The sequence below is a fragment of the Mytilus californianus genome, unplaced genomic scaffold (assembly GCF_021869535.1).
Source record: "Mytilus californianus isolate M0D057914Y unplaced genomic scaffold, xbMytCali1.0.p SCAF_11, whole genome shotgun sequence".
NCBI lineage: Eukaryota > Metazoa > Mollusca > Bivalvia > Mytilida > Mytilidae > Mytilus > Mytilus californianus.
Window position 1 is genome coordinate 40,653,574 of NW_026262593.1, and position 23,634 is coordinate 40,677,207.

The window sequence follows — 23,634 nt, forward strand, 5'->3', positions numbered from 1 at the left end:
CCATTGGTGAATCTTATGTAGCCTAAACGCGATTCTGGCGAAACAAATCATATCTGGCACCTACGATCAATTTTTAGACGACTTATAATGTGGTTTTTATTATGGCATTTTCACACTGTATCACTGAAATTCCCAGACTTTTAAATGCTTCGTAAGAATTATATAATAAAACATTTTGACAGAAAGCATGTGTGAAGTTTTTATATGACAAATTAAAGCCATATAAAATTACGGGTACTTAAAAAAGATAATGAAATTTCACGTGCACGTGCAGATAATTTTCCGTCATTTACTATCTGTTATTCTTTACTAGTTTCAAAACGATCATATTCATAATTACTCAAAAAAATAACTTCTATGCCGTCTACCGTCTGTTCTGTTAATTCACGTCTGCTGTAAAATCTTTATTTAATCAACAGGTAGTAGTCAGGTGTCGAGGTTGAGAAGCCATGTGGCCAACGAGAAATTTTTACCTGTTGAATGATATTGGTAATATCTATTGTTACACTTCACTAGTCTGTAAATAAACTTCATAAAATCTCCCCCACTCTTAAATTAATTCAGTGAACCCAGCAATAAAAGCTATTCAGTTAAGAATTTGATGACATTGAAACTTTATTCATTTCTGCAGCATCAGTTAAGGAGAGAGCTTGTATTTTATTCTTGCAATGAGAAAACGCATGATTCTTTATTAAAAAGAATTACATTTATTTTCTTAGGAAAAAACGGTGATGAAATATAAAAAGCATCATAGTTTTAATATTCAGGTAAGTCACTGTAATTGCAGATATGTTCATATTGTATGTATTTAAATCTCACGCAAATTCTTTCTAAATAGTAAAATATCAATAACCAATTATAAAAATCAACACAAAATGAGTATACTAAGATTGTAATTAATGACAAAAATGTGAATCTGGTGATACATCAAAGGCAGGCCAGATATTTCTGCTGGCAATATTACCCATAGTTAATATTAAACGTATTCTGAATTTCTGGATTTGGCAAAAAAAGAAAAAAAAAGAAATATCAAAGAAGATTATTGCTCCACACAGTCAACAATGATATGTTATTTAAAAACAATGGAGATCTAGTTTATTATTAGTTAACACATTGAAAGAAAGTATAACGAAATATGGTTTGTTTGTTTTTTTAATATTAATTTGGCGTCTCATTTTTTTCATTCTGGCGGCACTTATGAGTTTTAAGTCCTGTATCTTTGCTGATTTTTTATACATATTTCTGCGACATTAGTATCTATGATGAGTTTATTTACAACCACTGGGTCGATGCCACTGCTGGCGGAGTTTTTCTTCCCGAGGGTATCACCAGCCCAGTAGTCAGCACTTCTGTGTTGACATGAATTATCATTGAAATGGTCATAATTATAAATTAACTGTTTACAAAACTTAAAATTTTTCGAAATACCAAAGATTTTCTACCCCAGGCATCGGTTACCTTAGCTGTATTTAGCAAAACTTTAGGAATGTTGGGTCCTCAATGCTCTTCAAATTCGTACTTAATTTGGCCTTTTAAACTTTTTTTATTCGAGCGTCTTTTATTGACGAAACGCTCGTCTGGCGCACACAATTTCAATCCTGATACTTATGATGAGTTTATTTACCTATGTTCAAATCTCATGAATCGACGAGGAATATACAAACCAAGGTTTCAGAATCTAATGCATTCTGAGTAATATTTTCAAAAGTGTACACCAAAACGTCGTGATTGGTTAAAAACGTCATAAACAATGGAAATTCAACCAATGACGTAACGTTATTTTCATTTTGGTGTACAAACAATGAGATTACCCATAGTACTTTAGATTCTGAAATGGCCAATGGAAGGAATTGTATCAAAATTAAAAAGGCAGTACAATTTTTTATTAATTACACGATTATACAAGAAACTATTAAATTAAGGGTTTCAAGTGGAAAACATGAAAACATCCATCCCTTCGAAAACTGTACGGACGCGTTGATGATTTGGTTGATCGTTATGGAATATCTATTTCACAGATGACTACAGATATGTTTCAGTAGTCGTAACCACAATTCTGTCCGCTTTTGACGTCACCGAATTTTTAGTTTCATGAGGAACACGATGAGTGCCACATGTGGAGCAGAATTTGCTAAACCTTCCGGAGTACCTGAGATAAGCCTCGGTATTGATGGGGTTCGTGTTGCTCAATCTTTAGTTTTCGATGTTGTCTCTTGTAGACGGTAATTTGTCTTTTGGTCGTTTTTCGTTTTTTGTCGTGACGTTGTCAGTTTGTCTTTGACCTCCCTTTGTTATCTTCCAATGTATTTATTTATTCGTGAAGATGTATAAAACCTCACTGTCCTATCTTAATTCAAATCTAAAGTGGTTCCCCGGTATTGAGTCGAACCCGAACACAAAGAATATAAACACATCATAGATACCAGGATTAAAATTTCGTACGCCAGACGCGTATTTTATTTAAGACATCCGCGTTTCCTATGAGATAAAATCTCAATTTAAACTAGTAGTAATGAGTGTAAACGTAGCAATTATGACAGGTTTGTGAAGTTAAAGATTATTTATGAAGTATCAAGTTTTTGAAAATTACACCATAAGTATGCTATGGGATTATTCAACATACAGGCGATAATGATGAACACTGATCTGGTTTGTAGATACGTGGTTCAGATATAAAGAGAATTATAATAAAGCAAATTTATTTCCTGTTTGAGGCATTTTATGAGTGCACACAATAACGTTATTAAATACTTTTTGAATACCGTAATGCACTTGTCTTTTTAGGAAACAAATTCAAATAATTTAGCAGAATGAACATTTTAGAATGAATTTTGGACCGATTATTTTTTTTGTTGTCAAAATGCATTTTCAAAAATTTTATCAAAATAACGATATATCGTGAGAGATTTTTTTAAAGTAGTTTTTTCTTTGTCAAAGAAGTAGTGATACTTTGTCACCAAATTGTGAACCTTACTGGCAATCAGTGTGTATTGTTAAGCACGTGTGAATATTAGTTATTGAATTTTGTAAAATTGAACAGGTTTTCATTGACCGGGAATAAAGTGTATGAATACCAATTAATCTACTGCCGTTGAAATATCTTAAATTTTACCTAACAACTAACTTCGAATACTAGTACATGATTTCGTCTTAAGTTTCCAGAGACAAGTTCAGATAACAATGGCCGATTCAATTTCTTCATAAAATTTTTACGTTTCTAGTCTTTGATTTGACAGCTTTAATATGCCACGGTTTTCGCATTATGACTTGATGCATTCTATTTGTTGAAATTTTTAGAAGTGTAACATTAGCCCGAGACTACTAGTATTCGATCAAACTGGATAATTTCGGGGCATAATATTAGAAAATACCTAGGGTTGAATTTATTAAAACAATCGAACGCATGTAATCATTTTCTTATATATATATATATTATAAATAAAACAAGTTTATTGTTTTCTGTTTGATATTAAATTAATATTTAAGATCCATTTTGTTACATCTGGTGATAATTTTATTTGGCAATCGCCAATGGCAGTCAGCTGGGTTTAAGAACATCCGTTGTTCGACCTGCTAGTCAAATGCGTTTTGTTAAAATATACTTTGTCACTTTTTTGGTCTTTTGGAAAATGTTGTTTGTGCTGTATTTAGACCCCTTTATCAAGACATTTGTTTTGCATGCATACGTATAAAAATTGTGGTTTTTATCCAACACAATCATAGGTTTGAACGTTGTTTTCAATTTAGACTTGTTTATTATTAATTAAACCTTTGCTTTGAAGTATTCTGCAGTTTGGTGATAGATTACTGCTGCATAAGTCATAATTAGAATGATTCGATAAATTAATAATAGATTGAAACAAAATTTAGATTTTTGTAAATTATAAATTGCTTTAAGCAAGATGATGCTGTCAATTTTGCCATATACTGCTGGTAAATTTAGCTTTTTATTTTTTTTTCCAAAGTTCTTAATCTGTTAGTAAACATTAATAATAATAGATTGAAACATAATTTAGACTTTTGTAAATTATAAGTTGCTTTAAGCACGATGATGCTGTAAAACTGCTGGTAAATTTAGTTTTTTCAAAATTTTTCCAAAGTTCTTAATCTGTTAGTAAAAATTAATAATATGTAATGTCAAATAGCAATGAGGTTTCCTTCAACTCGAACATTGAGTTTTTATTACATGAACATTTTTCTGTCATCAGCATCCTCTTATGCTATTATGCAAATTTTTTTTACATTTTAGATGAATATACTCAAAGTTATGAATTTCAAATGTAAATCAAAGTCATTGCTATTTTGTAACTGGTAATATTAATATAGAGACACTCAACTGATATAGTGTTTTCTGAATAATAAATAACAAAAGCAATGAATTATTGGATATGATATGCATTGGTACATTTGGTAAAATATCGATTTCAGGGGCTTAAGATAATCATGGTTTTAAATCATGATATTCACTTTTAAATTCCTGGTAATTATTGCAAAAATACTTTAAATGTTATAGACTTAACATGAAGTGATGTTAAATTTTACAAATTTATTCGTATTTATCACAAATTGGCAACAGCATGTGGTATGGAAAAGTAGACATAATTTAACACAACAGTAATTTACTTTAATATCGCAGTATTTGGATTGCATGGCTGGAATTTTTATTCGTTCATCACGTTTTACAAGAATATGTTAGAAGTATAAATAAATCAATTTATAAAAAAAAACAAAACTTAAACATTCAATAAACTTTAAATTTGGCGCGTCCGATGCGACCTTCACGGGGAACGCTAAATACCAAAAACGTTAAAGCTACAAGTAGTTTTTAAATGAAATTCAGGAAAATAGTTTGGTAGCAGACAGCCTTCTACCATATTGTCACTAAAACGTTTTACCTCTTTTCTGATGAGTTCTAAATATAAAGGGAGATAACTCATTTAGTAAGGAATAATGCAGTGGCATAATTTTTTTAGAAATTAATTTCACTAATTTCTAGGTAGCTTCCCCATAACGTTTTTTGATTTTTGATAAAACATGTTTTTGTATTACTTTTTGATAGACACAGCCGCATTCGTTAACTACACTGCAGTATATATTGGCTTTTATATTATGAAAAAACCATCTTTATCCCCTATTTCCATGGTTTCAAACATATATAACCTATATATATATATATATATATATAGTTTGGCATTAATTTTTCTGACCAGGCTATTATGATCTGCATCTCAGGCCATTTTCAGCAAGATTGGTGACTATTTGTGCCTAAAAAGTTTAAGTGGTTACAGAGAATGGATATTAAATACTTGAGAAGCTATATAACCAAAAGGGACAAACAAGAATAGCCAGATCCATCTTAAGATCGACCCTTGCCGGAAGCAGTTGGAACCTTCATTTCATAACGATTTCCACATATCAACAGAAAAGGCAATAAAATACAGCCAATATTTTCGATTGTAACGTGAAATAAAAAAAGATCTCAGCAAAATTATACAAGCAGAAACTAAACAAGGAAAAAATTTTAACCGACAATTGACCCAGTAACAATGGATCGACTGACTTTGAGCAGAACAGTTTTTGTTTTTACTCATTAATGCCATGTACTTAGCAGATAAAGAAGCAGTAAATATACAAATTTTCAAGTCGATCTTTAGTTTGAATCAGTCGGTGGACAAACCCACGACCCCCGAACTCGATGCAAACATGCTACACCTTTTTTGTTGTTAGGGATGTATAAATACCCTGCCACGTTCGGTCTTTGCTTTTGTTAGATATTTTTCTGCTTTGTATCGATCTGATAATTTAAGAACTTTTCAACTGATTTTTATAGTTTGTTCTTATGTTGTGCTGTAACACCACTGTCCTAGGTTATGGGGAGGGTTGAGCGCTTGCAAACATGTTTAACCCCGCCACATTCTTTATGTGCCTGTCCCAAGTCAGGAGCCTGTAGTACAGTGGTTGTCGTTGGTTCATGTCTGTCATATTTGTTTTTCGCAAATTGTTTTGTTATAAGTTAAGCCATTAGTTTTCTCAATTGAATTGTTTCATATTTATCATGTTAGGGCATTTTATAGCCGACTATACGGTATGTTTTTTTCTCATTGTTGAAGGCCGTACGGTTGCCTGTTATTGCTTACATCCACTTCAGTTTAACTTTGGGTAATAGTTGTCTTCTTATTTTTATATTACCTACAGATTACTATGGCGGTTTTAGTAATAATTCAATGCATTACAGGAGTAAAATAACGCGAATACATGGTGGAAAATAAACCAAAAAAAACATACTGTCCTCAACATCGAATACTTGAATAGTTAATATTTGCGATAGCTGATTAAGATTTTTTTTAAATGTTTGGACTGCCTGAACAGACGTTAAATATCTATAAATAAAACAAATCAATATGTACAGTGCTATGTATCCTATGCTATAAATTTTAAAGGACGAATAAACAAAAACATTCGGAGTAAAAGAAAGTAGGAAAAATTTCGAAGTATTCCTTTTAAATTAATCACGCAGAATTGCTTATCTAATTTAATTAGCTTAAAGCATTTCATTAATGTCACTTTACTGATTAATATGTAAAATATGCAGTTTATTATGTATTTACATGAAAAGTTGTCGGACACAAAATACTAATAAAAATCATTCTCATTTTCATGTGCAACTTAATCGCATGTTCCATGTCAACGATTTCCGGTGAAAAGAAGTCATATTGTTGACAAAGACTGCACATCTATTTAAAGAGTGATCTATTAAAATCGAATTTGCTTTCATTATTCTGTATATCATTGAAAAATTATTTAATTAAATTGCAAATTTGGTGTCACATAGTCGTGTGAAGTTTCATGTCACGAATTAAAGTATCTTTTTTTTATGAACTTTTTTTTCTCTAATCATTCGATGTCACGTTAGTGACCGATAATAGATGCGAAAATTGCCCACAGCAATCAATTAACGCAGGTATCCTATAGTTACTTGAATCAACGTCATTTTAGCTGTGTTAAATAGTTGTCTCATTGGAACTAACCAAAACACAACCAAACGGACGAACCTCTTTAGCCTGGGGTTTACTGCCGGAGAGGACAAGTCAAGGTGTGACCATGTTTCTATATTTCAGGCAACCTTTGTGTTTTCTTAAGTTTTTAACATTTCTTTGTAAATTTCTCGATCATTTTGTAGCTCATGCGATTCCCACATTTTTGTTTGTTACGCTGATTTGTCTTTTTAAATCGATATACGAGATTTGAACAGCAAGTTGTATACTATACTGTCGCCTTAATTTATTGTCATCACACATTGTTAATTAATGGAAGATTTATAGAGTGCGGTTGCCAAACCAACACATGATAACACTTTACCTGATTAATTTATCCTGTAAATGACGTGTTTGGTCGATAACACAACCAATAAAGTCATGTCTTCCTTGTGCTTTACTTGGTAGAAATTAAAGTTTTTGTGCATAGCGCTTATTTGTTAAGATATCTTAACCCCACACTGTTTGGTCACGTTTTCCTCTGAAGTGTGCATACAATGAATGGTTTTACACTAGTAATTTTTGGGGCCCTTTATAGCTTACTGTTCGGTGCCAAGGCTCCGTGTTGAAGGCCGTACCTTGACCTATAATGGTTTACTTTTATAAATTTTGACTTGGATGGAGAGTTGTCTCATTGGCACTCATACCACATCTTCTTATATCTATATACAACATTACTTTTGTTAAATGTCTATCAATAAAAGTAATGTTTTCTGCTCTTTGGCCGGGTTGTTGTCCCTTTGACACATTCCCCGTTTCCATTCTCAATTTTATTGATAGATTTTGTATGTTCTCTTCTGTTTTGGTTATTGCACCATATTAACGGAGACGAGTGAAAAGTAAAACCACAAAAATACTGAACTCCGAGGAAAATTCAATCGGAAAGTCCCTAATCACATGGCAAAATCAAATGACAAAACACATCAAACGAATGGACAACAACTGTCATATTCCTGACTTGGTACAGGCATTTTCAAATGTAGAAAATGGTGGATTGAACCTGGTTTTATAGCGCTAAACCTCTCACTTGTACGACAGTCTTATCAAATTCCGATTCCAGTGAAAGATCAGGGTTTTATCAAGATGGAAATCATGCTCACAATTAGTGAAAGAGATCGTAGGTTTCACCACCTTCCATGTCAAACTCTATTCAGTTAAAATTGTAAGTGATGCTTCTCAGCAAGGTATGCAACAGTTATAAATAAGAGGTAATAGCAAGTATTGGTCGGATCGCAACCATGAATAACGTGTCGGGGTATAGTGTCATGTTTTCTAGCAAATCGTTACCTTACAACCGTTCAAATAAAATTGAATGCAGTGTATATTCATATAAGATGTCGTTCTGACCATGTTATATTTGTAGCATGGCGTCTTTACTTTTATCATATCGCGGCGCATAAATTATGACTAAATCGAAAGCAAAATTAATTTGAAATCAAGACATTGACATTAATTGTAAATAATCTAAATAACTACTATAATTTATTTATATTAAGTAGTAAATAAGGATAACCTTTCACCTTTTGTTTTCAGTTGAAATGGAAATGAAAATGTTTTTCTAGTTTTTCAATTAAAGATATATATATATTTGTATTTTAAATTTATTATTTTTGCAGACAGGAGACGACTTGGAGCCACTTTTTATCCTCGACAAAGAAAGCTTTCCAATGCATATCAAATATATAAACATCCACGTGCCACATAATATTGTAACAGAAAGGAATAAACGAAGACAAAATATACTGTGTGTATGTGGTTTCATGGTGACCTTGGTTATTGCAATTTCTATAACTATCAGCGTTGTTATGCAGAACACCAACAATCACCAATCGCAACTTCTGACTGATATTTCAGAGGTAGGTCTTTTTGTTAAAATTAAGATTTTCTATATTTTGGTTAAGTCGAAATATCATTTCTAACGCTTATATTTAATTCATAGTCTTAGAAAGGGACACGTATATACATTCTTAACCTTAACATAGTGTCCAGATCTTTAACTGAGATACAAGAAAAAAAAACTCTTTCAACGTTTGAAGATATTTTTTTTATAATAAGACTTTGTGTGTCCGAAGTGCTTTTCTGAATTTTCCTTCACCAGGAACGCTTTAAGCTAAACATTTGAAAGCCAGGAATGTATGTGACGAGCTATATGGCAAAAAATGACATGACAGTAATAGTCAAATCGTTCTAAGGTTAACTTTGCCTGAGGGAGCGGGAACCCTTAGTTTCTTAATTATTACTAAACGTATGAACTGAGAATTTAAGAAAGTTATAAATTATGTCAGTACTGGGCCACAGAACTGAGCAAATGATATACTCGGGAACTAGTAGTCAACCAACAGCGATATCGATTGAAAATGAAAATAATAGCCTGTTATATTTGATGACTTCCAACATTGGTAAACTACTTTTGCCTTTATTTAGTAGAATTATTTTTGTAAAGCGAAATTTAATGTTGCCTTTATATAACACATGCACATATCTGAAGGTCTGGATGGTAAGTCCATCAAATTCTGTATTCTTATTCTTTTAGGCCATTTTTCTCTATTCTTTATATGATTTGCCCATTGTTCTCTACTCTTTATATCTAAGCACCCCATTACCCTCTTTCCTTTCTTTTATGTTCCTTTTTTCTCTATTTTTCTGGTTTTCGCCCATTATTCTGTATTCTGTAATACCCAAATAGACTCTCATGCCTTTGAAACAAATTAGGTGATGTCTTGCAGTTTGCTAAAGATTAAAACTATTTAATCTCATTTATTTATTTTTTGCCATTTTTTAATTCACAAATATAGGTCGTATTGAAATTTTTCAAATTTTATTTCATTACTGCATCATTGTACTTTTAATATGTTCAAATGTACTGCAATTTAAGTTAAATATGTTGAACTAACTGTCTTTTCATACATATTTTTGTAATATAACATATAATATTAAAAGGGGTAATGATTATACATTACTATACATGAATATGGTGCTTCAAGAATAAAACAATGAGGTAGTGTGATGGTTATACATGAGTGAAAATGATGGCCAAAAATTTACAAAACCATAAATTTTAGAATTTTGCCATTTTTAATCATGTTTTTCCTTCTTATAATTTTTTAAGGATAACTCAAATTTTGCTAAAATCTATCAAAATCGAAGTTTTGCAATACCATAAGGCATTTATATTTTTTTTGGCAAAAATTAGATAAAACCTGAACGTATACACGTAAAAATATATGCTATCGTAAGGGAGTAGGCCCAGTAAGACCCCTTTTTGGCCCCAAAATATAGAAGTTTTACAAAATTGTTAAAATGTAAATGTTTAGCTATTTATTGGAAAGAAGAATACTTCTGTTACATAAATGTGGGCTGTTTTTTGACAATTCAATGCACATGTATCGGGTACTAGCATCATTAAGTCATGCTAAATTACTAAAATCTTCGAAATTTTAGCATTTTGGTTAATTTTTCGACGGTTTCCGTCTAAAATGGAAGTGGCCGCATTTGTGTTCATTCTTAATATTTAAATGTAAGTTGTATTTGCTGATAATACATAACATATATAAAGGTTGAGAATGAACACGGATGCGGCCACTTTCATTTTTGACAAAAACCATCTGAAAAGTGACATATTATGGCATATTTGATAGATTTTTCATATTTAAGCTTGAAATTGAGCGTCTTTAATGACTAAATCAGTTCAAATCTTTCACATAAACTAATTGAATCGACTGAAGTAGACACTTAAGCGTTTAAAAAGTGTCCAAAATCTTTCATCAGATGAACCTGAATTTTGAGGCCAAAATCGGCCCTTACCGGACCTGCTCTGGTGTCAAACAAATCATGGGAAATACCGACTGGTCAATTTTTTGCACTGTAATAGAAAAGTATTTGAATATCAGCAACGTAAGTAAAAATATTTCAATTAAATTTTCAGACGTTCCCAGTGGCATTGTTGAACGGTCTGTTAAAAGTGGATGTATTTTGATCACTTTCTTTACAATAACGTACTCCATTCTTCTTTATCATTGTTTTTCAATTATCAGATTATTTTTTACTATTTTCAGCAAAATAATGAAACAGCTCAGATTTCAAACAATACAATCAACAGAAGAAGATATATTTCAAAAGGTACATTGGCATCTTAAATTTTCAATGAACAATGGCACGGCTTTAAGGAAGTTCGCTACTCAGTTTCAAAATAACAAGCTTTTCATAACACTAGTATATATTGATAGGGGATTAATAAAGGATACAAAAGAGCGAAAAAAAAATATAGGTCCGTGTGCTTGTTTTCGAGATATAAGCCATTGAAATTTTGGCGCGAAAATGTTCTCTCTTGATTTTTCATAGCTTTATCATGGACAACTTTAAGTTCTCAAAAACTATTAAAAAATAACAAAGATTTTATAAGAATTTGACAGATGACTTATAATTATACATGTTAAAGATTTATAAAAAGAAAAATGGGGGTTAATGGGCAAAACTTTTTAAGGCATTCAAATGTATAAAACCAGAGAATTCCGAAAATCTGACAAAAATTCCAAATCATGACAAGCGAACATCCTTAATGTTCCAAGTACTATAATTGTTCTGACTAGCTTAGCAATCGCGATGAAGTAGTCAGCAGTATGAGGCCTTAATTGAATTACAATATACAAAGTCCTTTTTATTCATTTTAGAGGTCACTCTTACAAGCGCATTTTTTGAAGGATCAAACCATCAAATCATCAAAAACTACAGAGGATTCAGAAAAAAAAGAATCCAACTAAAACGTTGTCTTTGTTTCTTAATGAATGCGATTTCTACTTTTTCTGCCAGAATCTAAATTTATAAAATATAATTTTAACATTATTATCCTAATTTATTTTACATTACATCAACATCGCTAAAGTTAACTTAGCCTTATAAACATTATAATGTTCTTAGTATAAATCGCCATCACGAGGTGATTGAACGTTATCTGTTTCACAGATGACGACGAATATTTTCCAATTGTCGGAACCACAATCCCGTCCTCTTTTCGTCAAATGTGACATCACCAAATTTGAACTTACATGATCAACACCACGAGTGCCACATGTAGAACAGGATCTGCTCATCCTTCCGGAGCACCTGAGATCATCCGCAGTTTTTGGTGGTGTCAGTCTTTAGATTTTCAATATTGTGTTTTGTAGACTGTCTGTTCGTTGTTCGTCGTGATTGCTATGGCGTTGTTTACATCTCCGGAAATCCACGAATCTGACAATTCTTTGGTGTCTTATGGTCGTTGGTAAAAAAAACATCTATTTGTCAATCAGGCCTATTAAATCAAATATAACAATAATTTAACTTTCTTTATATCAAATAATAATGCTGTGTTTTTTTCAGGTGCTGTCAATTTTCTTCATTCGTTAAAAGAGTTTATCCCATGCCATAACACATGTAGGAAATATTCGGCATTTCGATTCAAATCGACATGTGAAAATGGAAGATGTAAATGTCGAAATCCGTTTTACGATACCAATACCTGTTTACGTAAGTAATTTAAACAATATGATTAAGAAAAATAATCACAGTTTACCAAGCTACTCCCTAACATGATAACAATGCAATGTTGGATACATTGGATGGGATAGGATTAATGGATAAATAGGGAAAAGACTTGGTAAATAAGAGATAAATAAATAATAGAAAGTTGGATTGGGTATTTGAGAACATAAGGAAATATATCAAATAAAAACAAATACACTCTCTCAGCACCCTTCATGAAATACCTGGACAATTTTCAATTTTTTTTTGTTTAACTGATTTAGACAGTTGAGGCCAAATAATCCAAACCAAAAACATGTTATATAAATAGACCAATACATATTTTCTCCTAAAATGCATTTTTCTTCCACAATCAATGTGTGCTCATGCTACGTTTGCGCCAATACAAATGTTAAAATATGGGTTAATGATGGCGTTATTTGATGACGCACACTGGCGCAACTGATTCAATCAGTTAAATTAACATTTGCAAAAATAATACCGTTACAAAACTATAATCGTTAGAAATGGATTCTAGCGGAAAAATGTAGGCCACGTAGATGCATTAACTAGATATACCCATGATCTCAAAAGTACGATTTGGTATATCCAATTTACAGGAAGAAAGTATGGTAAATGCAAAAGGAGATATATCAGTTTTTTTGGAGGAAGTCTTTCAGAAATTTGGTCTTATATTATGGTAAAACCTGATATCAAATTACATAAAATAACATCTTAGTGTAAAAAATTAATAAAAATAACTTAAAGGAAAAAACTTGTGCAGACATTAATTTGTGTAATAATTTTTTCAGGAATTATATTCACAAGTTAAGCGAGGACCTTTACAAATAGTTTTCTTTCTATTTTAACACTAAACTGCATTTCTTAACACAATTAAAAATGTGAATATTGTATAAAAAGTATTGTAACATATTTTTTAAATCCAAAAAGTATAAACAAATTAAATCTCTGTAATTAAAGACAAACACCATGTCTTTTTTTCGGCATTGACAAATATAACTGATTTTTTTGGCGTCAAATTACATATATCACAGTAATAAATGCATTTCAGAGATTACATAATCGTTCATTAAAACGCAGCGTGTGATATGAACTCCTGTGAAACATCGAGCATTTAATATTCTGATGGAATTAATATAAGTGATTAATTGATACTAACCTTAAAATAAATCTGTTTACCACTTATTGTGCTATGATCATAAAACAGTAGGTACAAAAATAAATTCTAAGGAAAAATAGCATGCCATGTTTTGATAGCCTTGCATGTTTGTTTTCTTTTAAATATAGAATAAAATGTAGAATAATGTTTTAATTTGATTTCTTTAATTCAAAGATAAATGTTGAATTAATGTTTATAGAATTGCACTTATTTGTTGAATTTCTATTTTTATAAATTTATAATTCAAATTACAAATTACTCATTGATATGGATCAAAATAATGTTTTTACGTAAATTATCGACAATGATTTTATTTCGTGGTGTTGATCTTATTACGTATTACGTTTTTGATCTGTCATACATTAAAAATGATTTAACTTTGAAAAAAGTGGCAAAAGAAAATTTGTTCATGAAAGCAAAAGGTTTAACTGGTTTTAGAATGTATGAGAGTCACCCAGCGTGTAATAATTTTTTTCTATTTTTCTAATTTTACTCAAAAATGGCATATGTGCAACCGATATATTCGGCGTGTTTTTTTTTATATTCATAACAATCTGTACATTATGTGTTTGAAAATTCACATAAACCGTAAAAACTAACAGCAAGTTTTTTCCCCCCATTTATTAAAGTTGAAATTGTATGCCTAAGTGAATTGCCACGAAAAAATGTATCTATCTGGCCTTTTAAACACAGGTATCATTTACTTGATTTCACATACAACATACTTATATAAGTACCGTTAAAGAAAAATGAAGTCATATAATGTTTAGAAATAAATGTAAAGCTGAAAAATGGTTACTATTTAATTAAACATCCGAGCATGCGAGTAATTGTAAATTGCATTCAGAATATGAATATAATAAGATTTAGGGGTTTACATATACTAATATCGTATAATAAAAAAGAATTGGCAATCATATTATTAGGTCTTTCCACTTTTTTCGTGGAAAGACTTTTTGCTTTTGTTCTGATTATCATTTTTAATTTTTTTTTTCTAGCGAGGTATTGTTGTTTTAAAAGATTTCGCTTAGATATTTGTTATATGATATCGATATACGCTTTTAAAACTGACACTGTTTTACCAAACACTTTACTTTGTAAGAGTTATCTCCCCGAACACTGTTTTTCTTGTCATACTACTCCTTTGCAACCGTAAACGATTACGACAACTTTATTTTACCAAGTTGCTCGTTATATCCTAAGGATAATTATGGAGAATAATTTTGACCGAAGAGATCCAGAGACTCCATATGAGAGTTATTTCCCCTTATGCATTTGATATAAGTAACTGGTAAACCATATGTGATAGAGACCTATGGCCTTTTGATTTGGGGTCCTTGGTCCACCAAAAAGAAAGGAAGGTCAAGGTCAAATGTCAAGGTCATGTTTAAAATTTAGATTTTTGCTTAATTTCCCTTTTCATAAGAAACCGTAGTAGATGGCGACAAATTATTTTTACTAAATTGTTAGCTATGATATGTCGTAAAACATTTACGTCTTGGTTGAAAGGGCATGTTGACATTTAATGGGAGTCTTCTCCCCTTTTTTTATTTAGAATTAGCTGTATGTTGATATAACTGATTAAAAATATATAGTAGAGACCTTGGGTGTTTTGATTTGAGGTCATTGCTTTATGACCTTGAAATTGAAGTCAAGGTCAAAGTTAAATTTGACGTTCTAGATTTTGACATTTTAAACCGAAAGTGAATTTTTTTCTATCAAAATATGTGCATTTGCGGTGGAAAGACCTTCAATAGATCTCTGAACAATTGGCTTTTAATTATATAATTCGATTTCAGTTTATAAAATCTATATATCATTTGTTTTACAGCGGTTGTAAAAGGGTGTGCTATTTATAAAACCAAGAGACTAACAAAGCATATTCTAAACGAAAAAAGATCTACTTTTAGTTGTTACACAGACAGAGACATTAACAATCCGGACTCTGAAATACACGTCGTAAGCATGTACGGTCAGACTGGACAAGAAAAATCTTTTCTTCAATTGAACCTGGCAAATAAGTCAAGGAGAAAAGATATAATACTAGTTTTAGCTAATTTTCTGAAAACGGAATGGATTTTACATGCTTCAGATATGGTGAAGACAAGAAAAGTTTATATTGTAAGTTTTATTTATATATACAAAGAAAACATTGTTTTATGTTTATATATTTATCATATACTTAGAGTAAATAACTTATAATTTTTACAGTATGATAATAGCATTAAATTAACGTGAATTCCATAATTTCCGAAATGGTGCTTAGCGGGCTGATATGAAAAAATTATCAACTGCTTCCGGCTATTATAGCATACCTTTCCGTAACGTTATCGCATGGCATTCCGACGTTACTAAGCCAATTGCGGAAAATACACCTCAATTGTAAGTTTTCAGTGAAAACACATAACAAAGTAGGATACAAAACAGATAGTAGGAAATAGGAAATATATTATGTAAAATGCAAAACATGATACAATAAATGCATTTTTCAAAGTTTGCAGCATAAATTAGCAAGTTACTTTACAAATGTTGATTTTTCCAAACAGTGTTCATTATGTTGTTATTTTTTTTTTTATCGTCAATATAAAAATATATTATACTGTTGTTTTTCTCCTCTGTTGAGGCATATGATAGAAAGATTTTATATCGGATGTATCACATTTGGCGTCCGTCGTTCGTAAACTTTTCACTTTTTGAACTTGTATTTGAGAACAACATAAAATGATCAATATATTTAACTACTATTTTTCTCCATTGTTGAAGCATATGATAAAAAGATCATAACATGTCATTTTTCATATCAAATGTATTATCAGTCCTCGAGCCTTCGGCTCTTGGGCTGATATTGAACTTTGGGCTGATAATACATCTGATATGAAAAATGCCATGTAATAATAATCTGATAATATAAAATTGCAAAAAGACTTAATTAAAATAATTAAAGGGGAACAACAATTCACCGTATATACCAGAACTAATGACGTTCAATACTTTCAAAGTCTGTCACAATAGGACTTTGTTAAACTACCAACCTAACATATTTCCTTGCCTGCGTCAAGACTTAGATATATATTTTCTTGTTGTATCGGTTGGTTTGTATAGAATAAAAAATAAGAAGATGTGGTATGATTGTCAATGAGACAACTCTACACCAGAGACCAAATGATATAGGAGTTAACAACTATAGATCACTGTGCGGCCCTCAACAATGAGCAAAAAACCCATACCGCATAGTCAGCTATGAAAAGCCCCGAAATGACAAATGTAAAACAATTCAAACGAGAAAACTAACGGCCTGGTATATGTACACGGTGCAAAACAATGAACAAAACACAAACATGATATACAGCAAAAACAACAACCACTGAATTACAGGCTCCTGATTTGGGACAGACACATACAAAATGTGCCCCTGATTCAATCTTTTACTATCTATCTATTGTCTGTATGACTTCATTAAACTCGACGTATAAGTAAAAAATCAAGGTTATTGATTGATTGATGATTGCTCAACGTCAAACGGACGAGTATTCTCTGTTTGATACACAAGATAATTTCATATGCATGTACCATGCTATGTACTAGAACTACATATAGGTAGCAATCCATATGTCACTCTACTTAGATTTCGACTCAGAGCCCACCAGTCTTAAATAATGCATGCTTAGCAGTGAACAGTAAACACCAATTTAAAGTGAACAGAAAACACCCAGTTTTATAAAAGTTACCAACCCGACGTTTTTTTAACTAAAAAAAAACCATGAGTGTTTACGTTCTTAAAAGACTGAACAAACATCATAAACTTAGAATAATAAATATCATCAGGTTATATTTATCTCAGCGTTTGAGATGTAAATACATACCCAAGAAGATTTCTACTGAACACATTATCAATTAAAACGATGATTCATGCATAAAGTAATTTTATATATGAATATGTTTTAATCTTAATACGGAAAAACGACATATTACTCATAATTTGTTTGCACAAGACTTCACTGAGGACGAAGAAACTTAAATATCATTGCTATATAATAATTAAAATAATAATAATGATAGTTAATATAATGTATAAGAAAGACTTTTATCTATTGTAAAATAGTTCTGCTTTTATTTTCAGATATCAAATAAGTATTTAGAGGAATCAAACATCAGTATGAAGCAATTCAACAGCAGTATTAATGTGACTAAACTTTACTCACGAGTAGGATATGGTGATGATCGATATAATGGTTATACTATAGATTTGTTACAGACTATCAACTCAAATATTGGACAAATAACATCTTTTCAGGGTGCAAAGTATTTATCAAAATGGAAAATAAATCTATGACTTCTTATACATTTAAAGTTGCATTTATTAAAAAAATAAAATACCTCATCGCTTTACATTGGCTGATTAGTATGTATTTGATCATGATTATAAATTATTGTATCTTTCACAGTTGTAGATTGATATTAAACCTGTATCGTTACCACTAGCCCTTGCAGTTATAACCAACTAGCAAGAATGGGAAATATAAATTCGGGTTGTTGTCTCTTTGACACATTCCCCATTTCCATTCTCAATTTTATGATAAACTAATGTCCGTATTACTATGTCGTAGTTCTCCTCTTATATTTGATGTGTTTCCCTCAGTTTTAGTTTGTAACCCGGATTTGTTTTTTTTTTCTCAATCGATTTATGAATTTCGAACAGCGGTATACTAGTCTTGCCTTTATTTACAATGGATATTCTACGGATTATCTCTGTAAACACCATACTTCTGACACATACACTTTGCAAATGAAAACGGTGAACACTTTTTTACAATTATACCGAACTCCAAGATAAATCCAAAAGGCAAAAGTCCATAAAACCTGACAAAACCAAACGATTATATCAGCCAACTGAGCGACTGGTAGATTGAACCAGGATTTACTATTCATGAAATATTTTAATGACAGCTCTCTTCAGCTCCAATTAATTACGACTAGATTATTTCTTATTTGACACTCGCTTAATTCCTTAAAGGATATATATCTAACGTTTACTATATTTGCTGATAATTTGTGTAATCGCTTATATAGAAATAAGGAGTTATTATTTTTAATGACAGCTCTCTTCAGCTCCAATAAATTACGACCAGATTTTTTTTTATTTGACACTCGCTTAATTCCTAAAAGGATACATATAGCTGACGTTTACTGTATATGCTGATAATTTGTGTAATCACTTATATAAAAATAAGGAGATGTGGTATGAATGCCAATGAGAGAACTATCCACCAGAGTTCAAATCAAGAAGATAAAAGCAATTATATGTCCATGTACAGCCTTCAATAATGAAAAACCATGCCGTATAGTCAGCTTTAAAAAAAAATGACATGAAAAATAATTCAAACGAGAAAACTTACGGCCTAATATATAGAATACAATTTACGAAAAAACAAAGAAAGTACGGTAAGGTCTAATTTTGGCCTAAAATTCGGAGTACATATGATAAAAGATTTTTTACATTTTTTAAACACTTGCGTGCCTACTTCAGTCGATTCAATTATTTTATGTGAAAGATTTGAACTGATTTGGTCATAAAAGACGCTCAAATTCAAGCTTAAATATAAAAAAATATATCACATATGCCACAAAACGTCACTTTTCAGATGGTTTTTGTCTAAAATGGAAGTGATCGCATTTGTGTTCAGGGTCAACCTTTATACATGTTATGTATTATCATCAAATACAACATATATATAAATATAAAGACTGAACACAAGTGCGGCCACTTAAATTTTAGACAAAAACGGTCTAAAACTAGCGCAAATGTTAAAATTGTGAAAACTTCAGTAATTTTGCACGAATTAATGATGCTAGTACCTGAAGCATATGCATTGTATTGTAAAAAAACAGCTCATATTTATGTAACAGAAGTATCCTACTTTCCAATAAATGGATAACAGTTTACATTTTAACAAAATTTTAAAATGCTATATTTTGGGGCCAAAAAGGGGTCTTACCGGGCCTACTCCTTTGACAGACATGAACCAACGAGTCGACAACCATCGAATTACATGCTTCTGACTTGGGACCGGCACATAAAGAATGTGACGGGGTTAAAACTGCTTGTGAGCACTCGCCCCCTAATCTTGGGCAGCGGTGTAATAACAAAATATAAGAACAAACTCTTAAACAACAGCGTACTTTTCCTGTTGTTCGCGTGGTAGCTATTAAGTTTTACGGTGGCATTGAACTGCACAGTGCACATTCTGCATTGTTTTGTTATATTTTCAAAGGTTCCGTGTTACTTTCTATCCTCCAATCAATATTGAATGTGTTGTAAATCTTTTGATATAGTAAGGAGATTATTCTGTCATAGTGTTATAATACGATGACATCTTTTAAAAACGTCAATATTGAAAACAGTATTGAAGTACCTGGTGCAACGAGAAAGATTAAAAGTTGACCCATCAACGAAATGAGATTTAAATGTGAAGTTTTGGTCATTTAACTGTTTTAATTCACCACATTTTCTCTTTAAAAGTGTCAATACTAACACATGACTGCCGTATTAATTGATAAAATTATATTTTCATTTGTTAAAGTAATTTTAGAATTTTCAATTCTTGTGGTTTGCTAGTAAATAATAAGAGTAATTTACCGGTCACGGATTAAGTATTTTATTGAATTATATGTAGATAACATTAGATGAACTCTTTGTAATGAAGATAAAATTGAGAATGGAAACGGGGAATGAGTCAAAGAGGCAAAACCCGACTAAAGAACAGAAAACAGCCCAAGGCCACCAATGGGTCTTCAACACAGCGAGAAAATCCCGCACCCGGAGGCGGACTTCAGCTGGCTCCTAAACAAAAATGTGAACTAGTTCAGAGAAAATGGACGTCACACTTAACTCCAAAACATATAAATGAACCAAAATTAAAAAAACATACAAGACTAAGAAAGGCCAGAGGTTCCTGACTTGGGACAGGCGCGAAAATGCGACGGGGTTAAACATGTTTTGTGAAATCTCAACCCTCCCCCTATACCTCTAGCCAATGAAGAATAAACAAACACAAAGCAATACGCACAGTAAAACTCAGTTTAAAAGAAGACCGAGTCCGATGTTAGAATAGGTAACAGAAGAAACTAATCAAAATGACAATGATACATAAGCTATCAAAGGACTACTAGCATTTACTTACATGCCAGCTCCAGACCCCAACTAAACTGATTGAAAGATTATGTCTTCATCATATGAAAATCAAGCACAATCCCTCCCGTTAGGGATTTAGTATCATGCCATCATAAAATATACGAGAGGAACATAACCCGTATCATGTCAACAGCTGGTTTTAGAATAAATGTGTTTATTTCCGATGCAAAGACCCTATGAGTGAATTAATAATAATTTTTAAAAATGCCATCTTAAATGAGCTGACAACAGTATCGTAAGACCTCCAAATTGCATGCTGGTATTTTTGTTTTCTGGAACACTTTATTTGAGCAAATTGTATCATATGAAAAAAGTAGAGAAACGCGTGTTGTACGAACTTCCGTCAACTACTCATAGCTTGAAATAGAAGTACAAATTTAAAATCTAATTAAAAAACATAGTGGAGTAAATTGTGTGCATGAGGATGTGTGTAGGTATGATTTTTATGGATAATTATCACATTACGACGATACTTGAAGCCAACATATTGTATTTTGCATTTCTAATGAAGTAACATAACATTTGACATATCTTAATTCGCAGCAAAACAAAAAGTGATATTACAACTGACACACGATGGAAAAAACCTTAGTTTTTGTCATGACTTTTTATAATTCCAGATCAGCTCAATTTGTTTCTGGTAATGGTAAAGCCCTTTCTTTATAGTGATGTTGACGATACCGGTTCTCGTTCCTTTTGAAGTTCCTCAGTTTTCTCTCTCGCGTGGTGTGTACACTACGATAGTATTCAAAATGGATATACGAGATTTGAACATCGGTAAACTACGGTTGACTCTGATTTCCATATTAATGTAAAACTTACTGCTACTAGTAACTGGTGGTTATCAAATGGTACAGATTTTGTTGTGCAACATTCTAATATACAACAATCATAATGAGAATTTCCATCTCTTCTTAGCGTCCGTTGTAGACTGTCTTAACTTTTTCTGGGACCAAATTACCACGGGAGGCTCTTGAATTGCATTTCCTGTTTTTAAAATTCAGATTTGTAGAATTGTAATTTTAGTTTGTAGCATAAAATTGTTTTTTATTTGTTACTTACAATTGTACCTGACAGTTTTGAATTCTAAATGTAATTAAAATTTAAGGACGATGGATAAACTAGACTTCTATCGGTAAATACTACATATACACTGAAACATAAAATAGCACAAAATGCAACACTGAAAACAAAAGCAAAACGAAACCCTTTAAAACATTAAATGGAGAATGTGTTCATTGGAGCTCCTGCTTGCATATAACGTTATAAAGGAACATAACTCAAGAACGGTAAAAGTGACGCAACCCAAATTCGAACTTGATCTGTGTTTTGTGGTAATAAGCATTAAGTATGAGTTTCATAACATTTGGTGGAGGGAAACTAAAGTTAGAGAACAGAAACTAATTTTGGGACGTACGGACGGACCAAGATAACACTAAATGCCCCCTCCGCCGCGGCGGAGGCATAAAAGTTGGGGCGAACTCAGATGCTCTGGAAGGTAGCAGTTCTTGCTCCACGCGTGGCAACCACCGTGTTGCTCATGTAAGTACAAATCCGGTGATAATTCGCTTCGGTAATTTCACAAAGTCGCCGCCGAGATAAAGAGGACCGGGATAACGTAAAGATTAAAAATGACACTCCGTAAATTTTATGGTCACCATCACGAATTGATTGATCTATACGATGTGTCTGTGTCTTAACTAACAAACGACATTTTTACCACGTCTTAGATTGTGGTTTACTATCTACGTTGTCTGGTCTGCTAAGTACCGAACCCGACCTATTCCCGAATATGACTGTTTTCCCGAGTGTGAATTTTCATTGCTATTAGACGTGTCTCGGTATTTATACATCCAACATTCATGTATTCAGTTATGTTTGTAATTCTGGTTGGATATTGTGTTATGTCTTATCGTTTGTGGTTTGAACTCTCTTTTTTCATTTTCTATATGTATGTTAAAGTTAAGATAATTAATCAGCTAGTTCATTTATATGATTTTGAATTTAAAGCTACTATATGCACAGGATTTATTTGTTTTTACTCAATTTTGATTTAGAAGAAACACCGACATGGTTAGAAAATACAAATAATTTCACCATTACTAACACAATTCTATATTAATATTCTTGTAATGGTTAGAAAATGCATAAAATAACACCATTACAAACTTAATCCCAATGTTATATTCTACTATAAGAAATTTACATGTGACGTCACTTTTTGTGGCGTTGATGCATTCGTGTGACGCACAGTTCATAATTCATCGTGATGTACTTGGGAGGTGTCCGTTGTTATTCTGTGATTTACATATTGCAATGTACTATTATATTATTTATTTATTTATTTCTCTGTCCTGAGTGTTCTTGCGTTTATTTGTACTGTATTCCTGTCACGTAATGTTGTCATTTTAGCGTTATTTTTTACATTGCCATATAAGCGGGAGGTTTGGCTAGCCATAAACCCAGGTTCAACCCACCATCTTGTCTTAAAATGTCCTGTACCAAGTCAGGAATATGGCAGTTGTTATCAAATAATCCGTTTCTATGTATGTTGGCGTTTGTTTTTGTAGCAGTTCAGTGTTTAAGTTGTTCCGTTGTTTTCTTCTTATAGTTGATGTTTTTTCCTCGGTTTTGGTTTGTGACCCGGATTTGTTTCTGTTAATCGATATATGACCATTGAACAGCGGTATACTACTATTGCCTTTATTTACAACGAAGTGTCACATATC

At 31.8% G+C, this 23,634-nt stretch overlaps 1 protein-coding gene across 1 annotated transcript; it reads left to right on the forward strand.

Annotated features, from left to right (window-relative positions):
• The first annotated feature begins 542 nt into the window (after positions 1 to 542).
• Positions 543 to 18,188, forward strand: LOC127720082 (uncharacterized). Its single transcript, XM_052226490.1, has 6 exons — positions 543 to 767; positions 8,651 to 8,890; positions 11,090 to 11,153; positions 12,393 to 12,539; positions 15,545 to 15,834; positions 17,834 to 18,188. The coding sequence occupies exons 1-6, from the start codon at positions 732 to 734 to the stop codon at positions 18,044 to 18,046; spliced, it is 990 nt and encodes a 329-aa protein (XP_052082450.1). The 5' UTR covers positions 543 to 731; the 3' UTR covers positions 18,047 to 18,188.
• Positions 18,189 to 23,634: the final 5,446 nt, after the last annotated feature.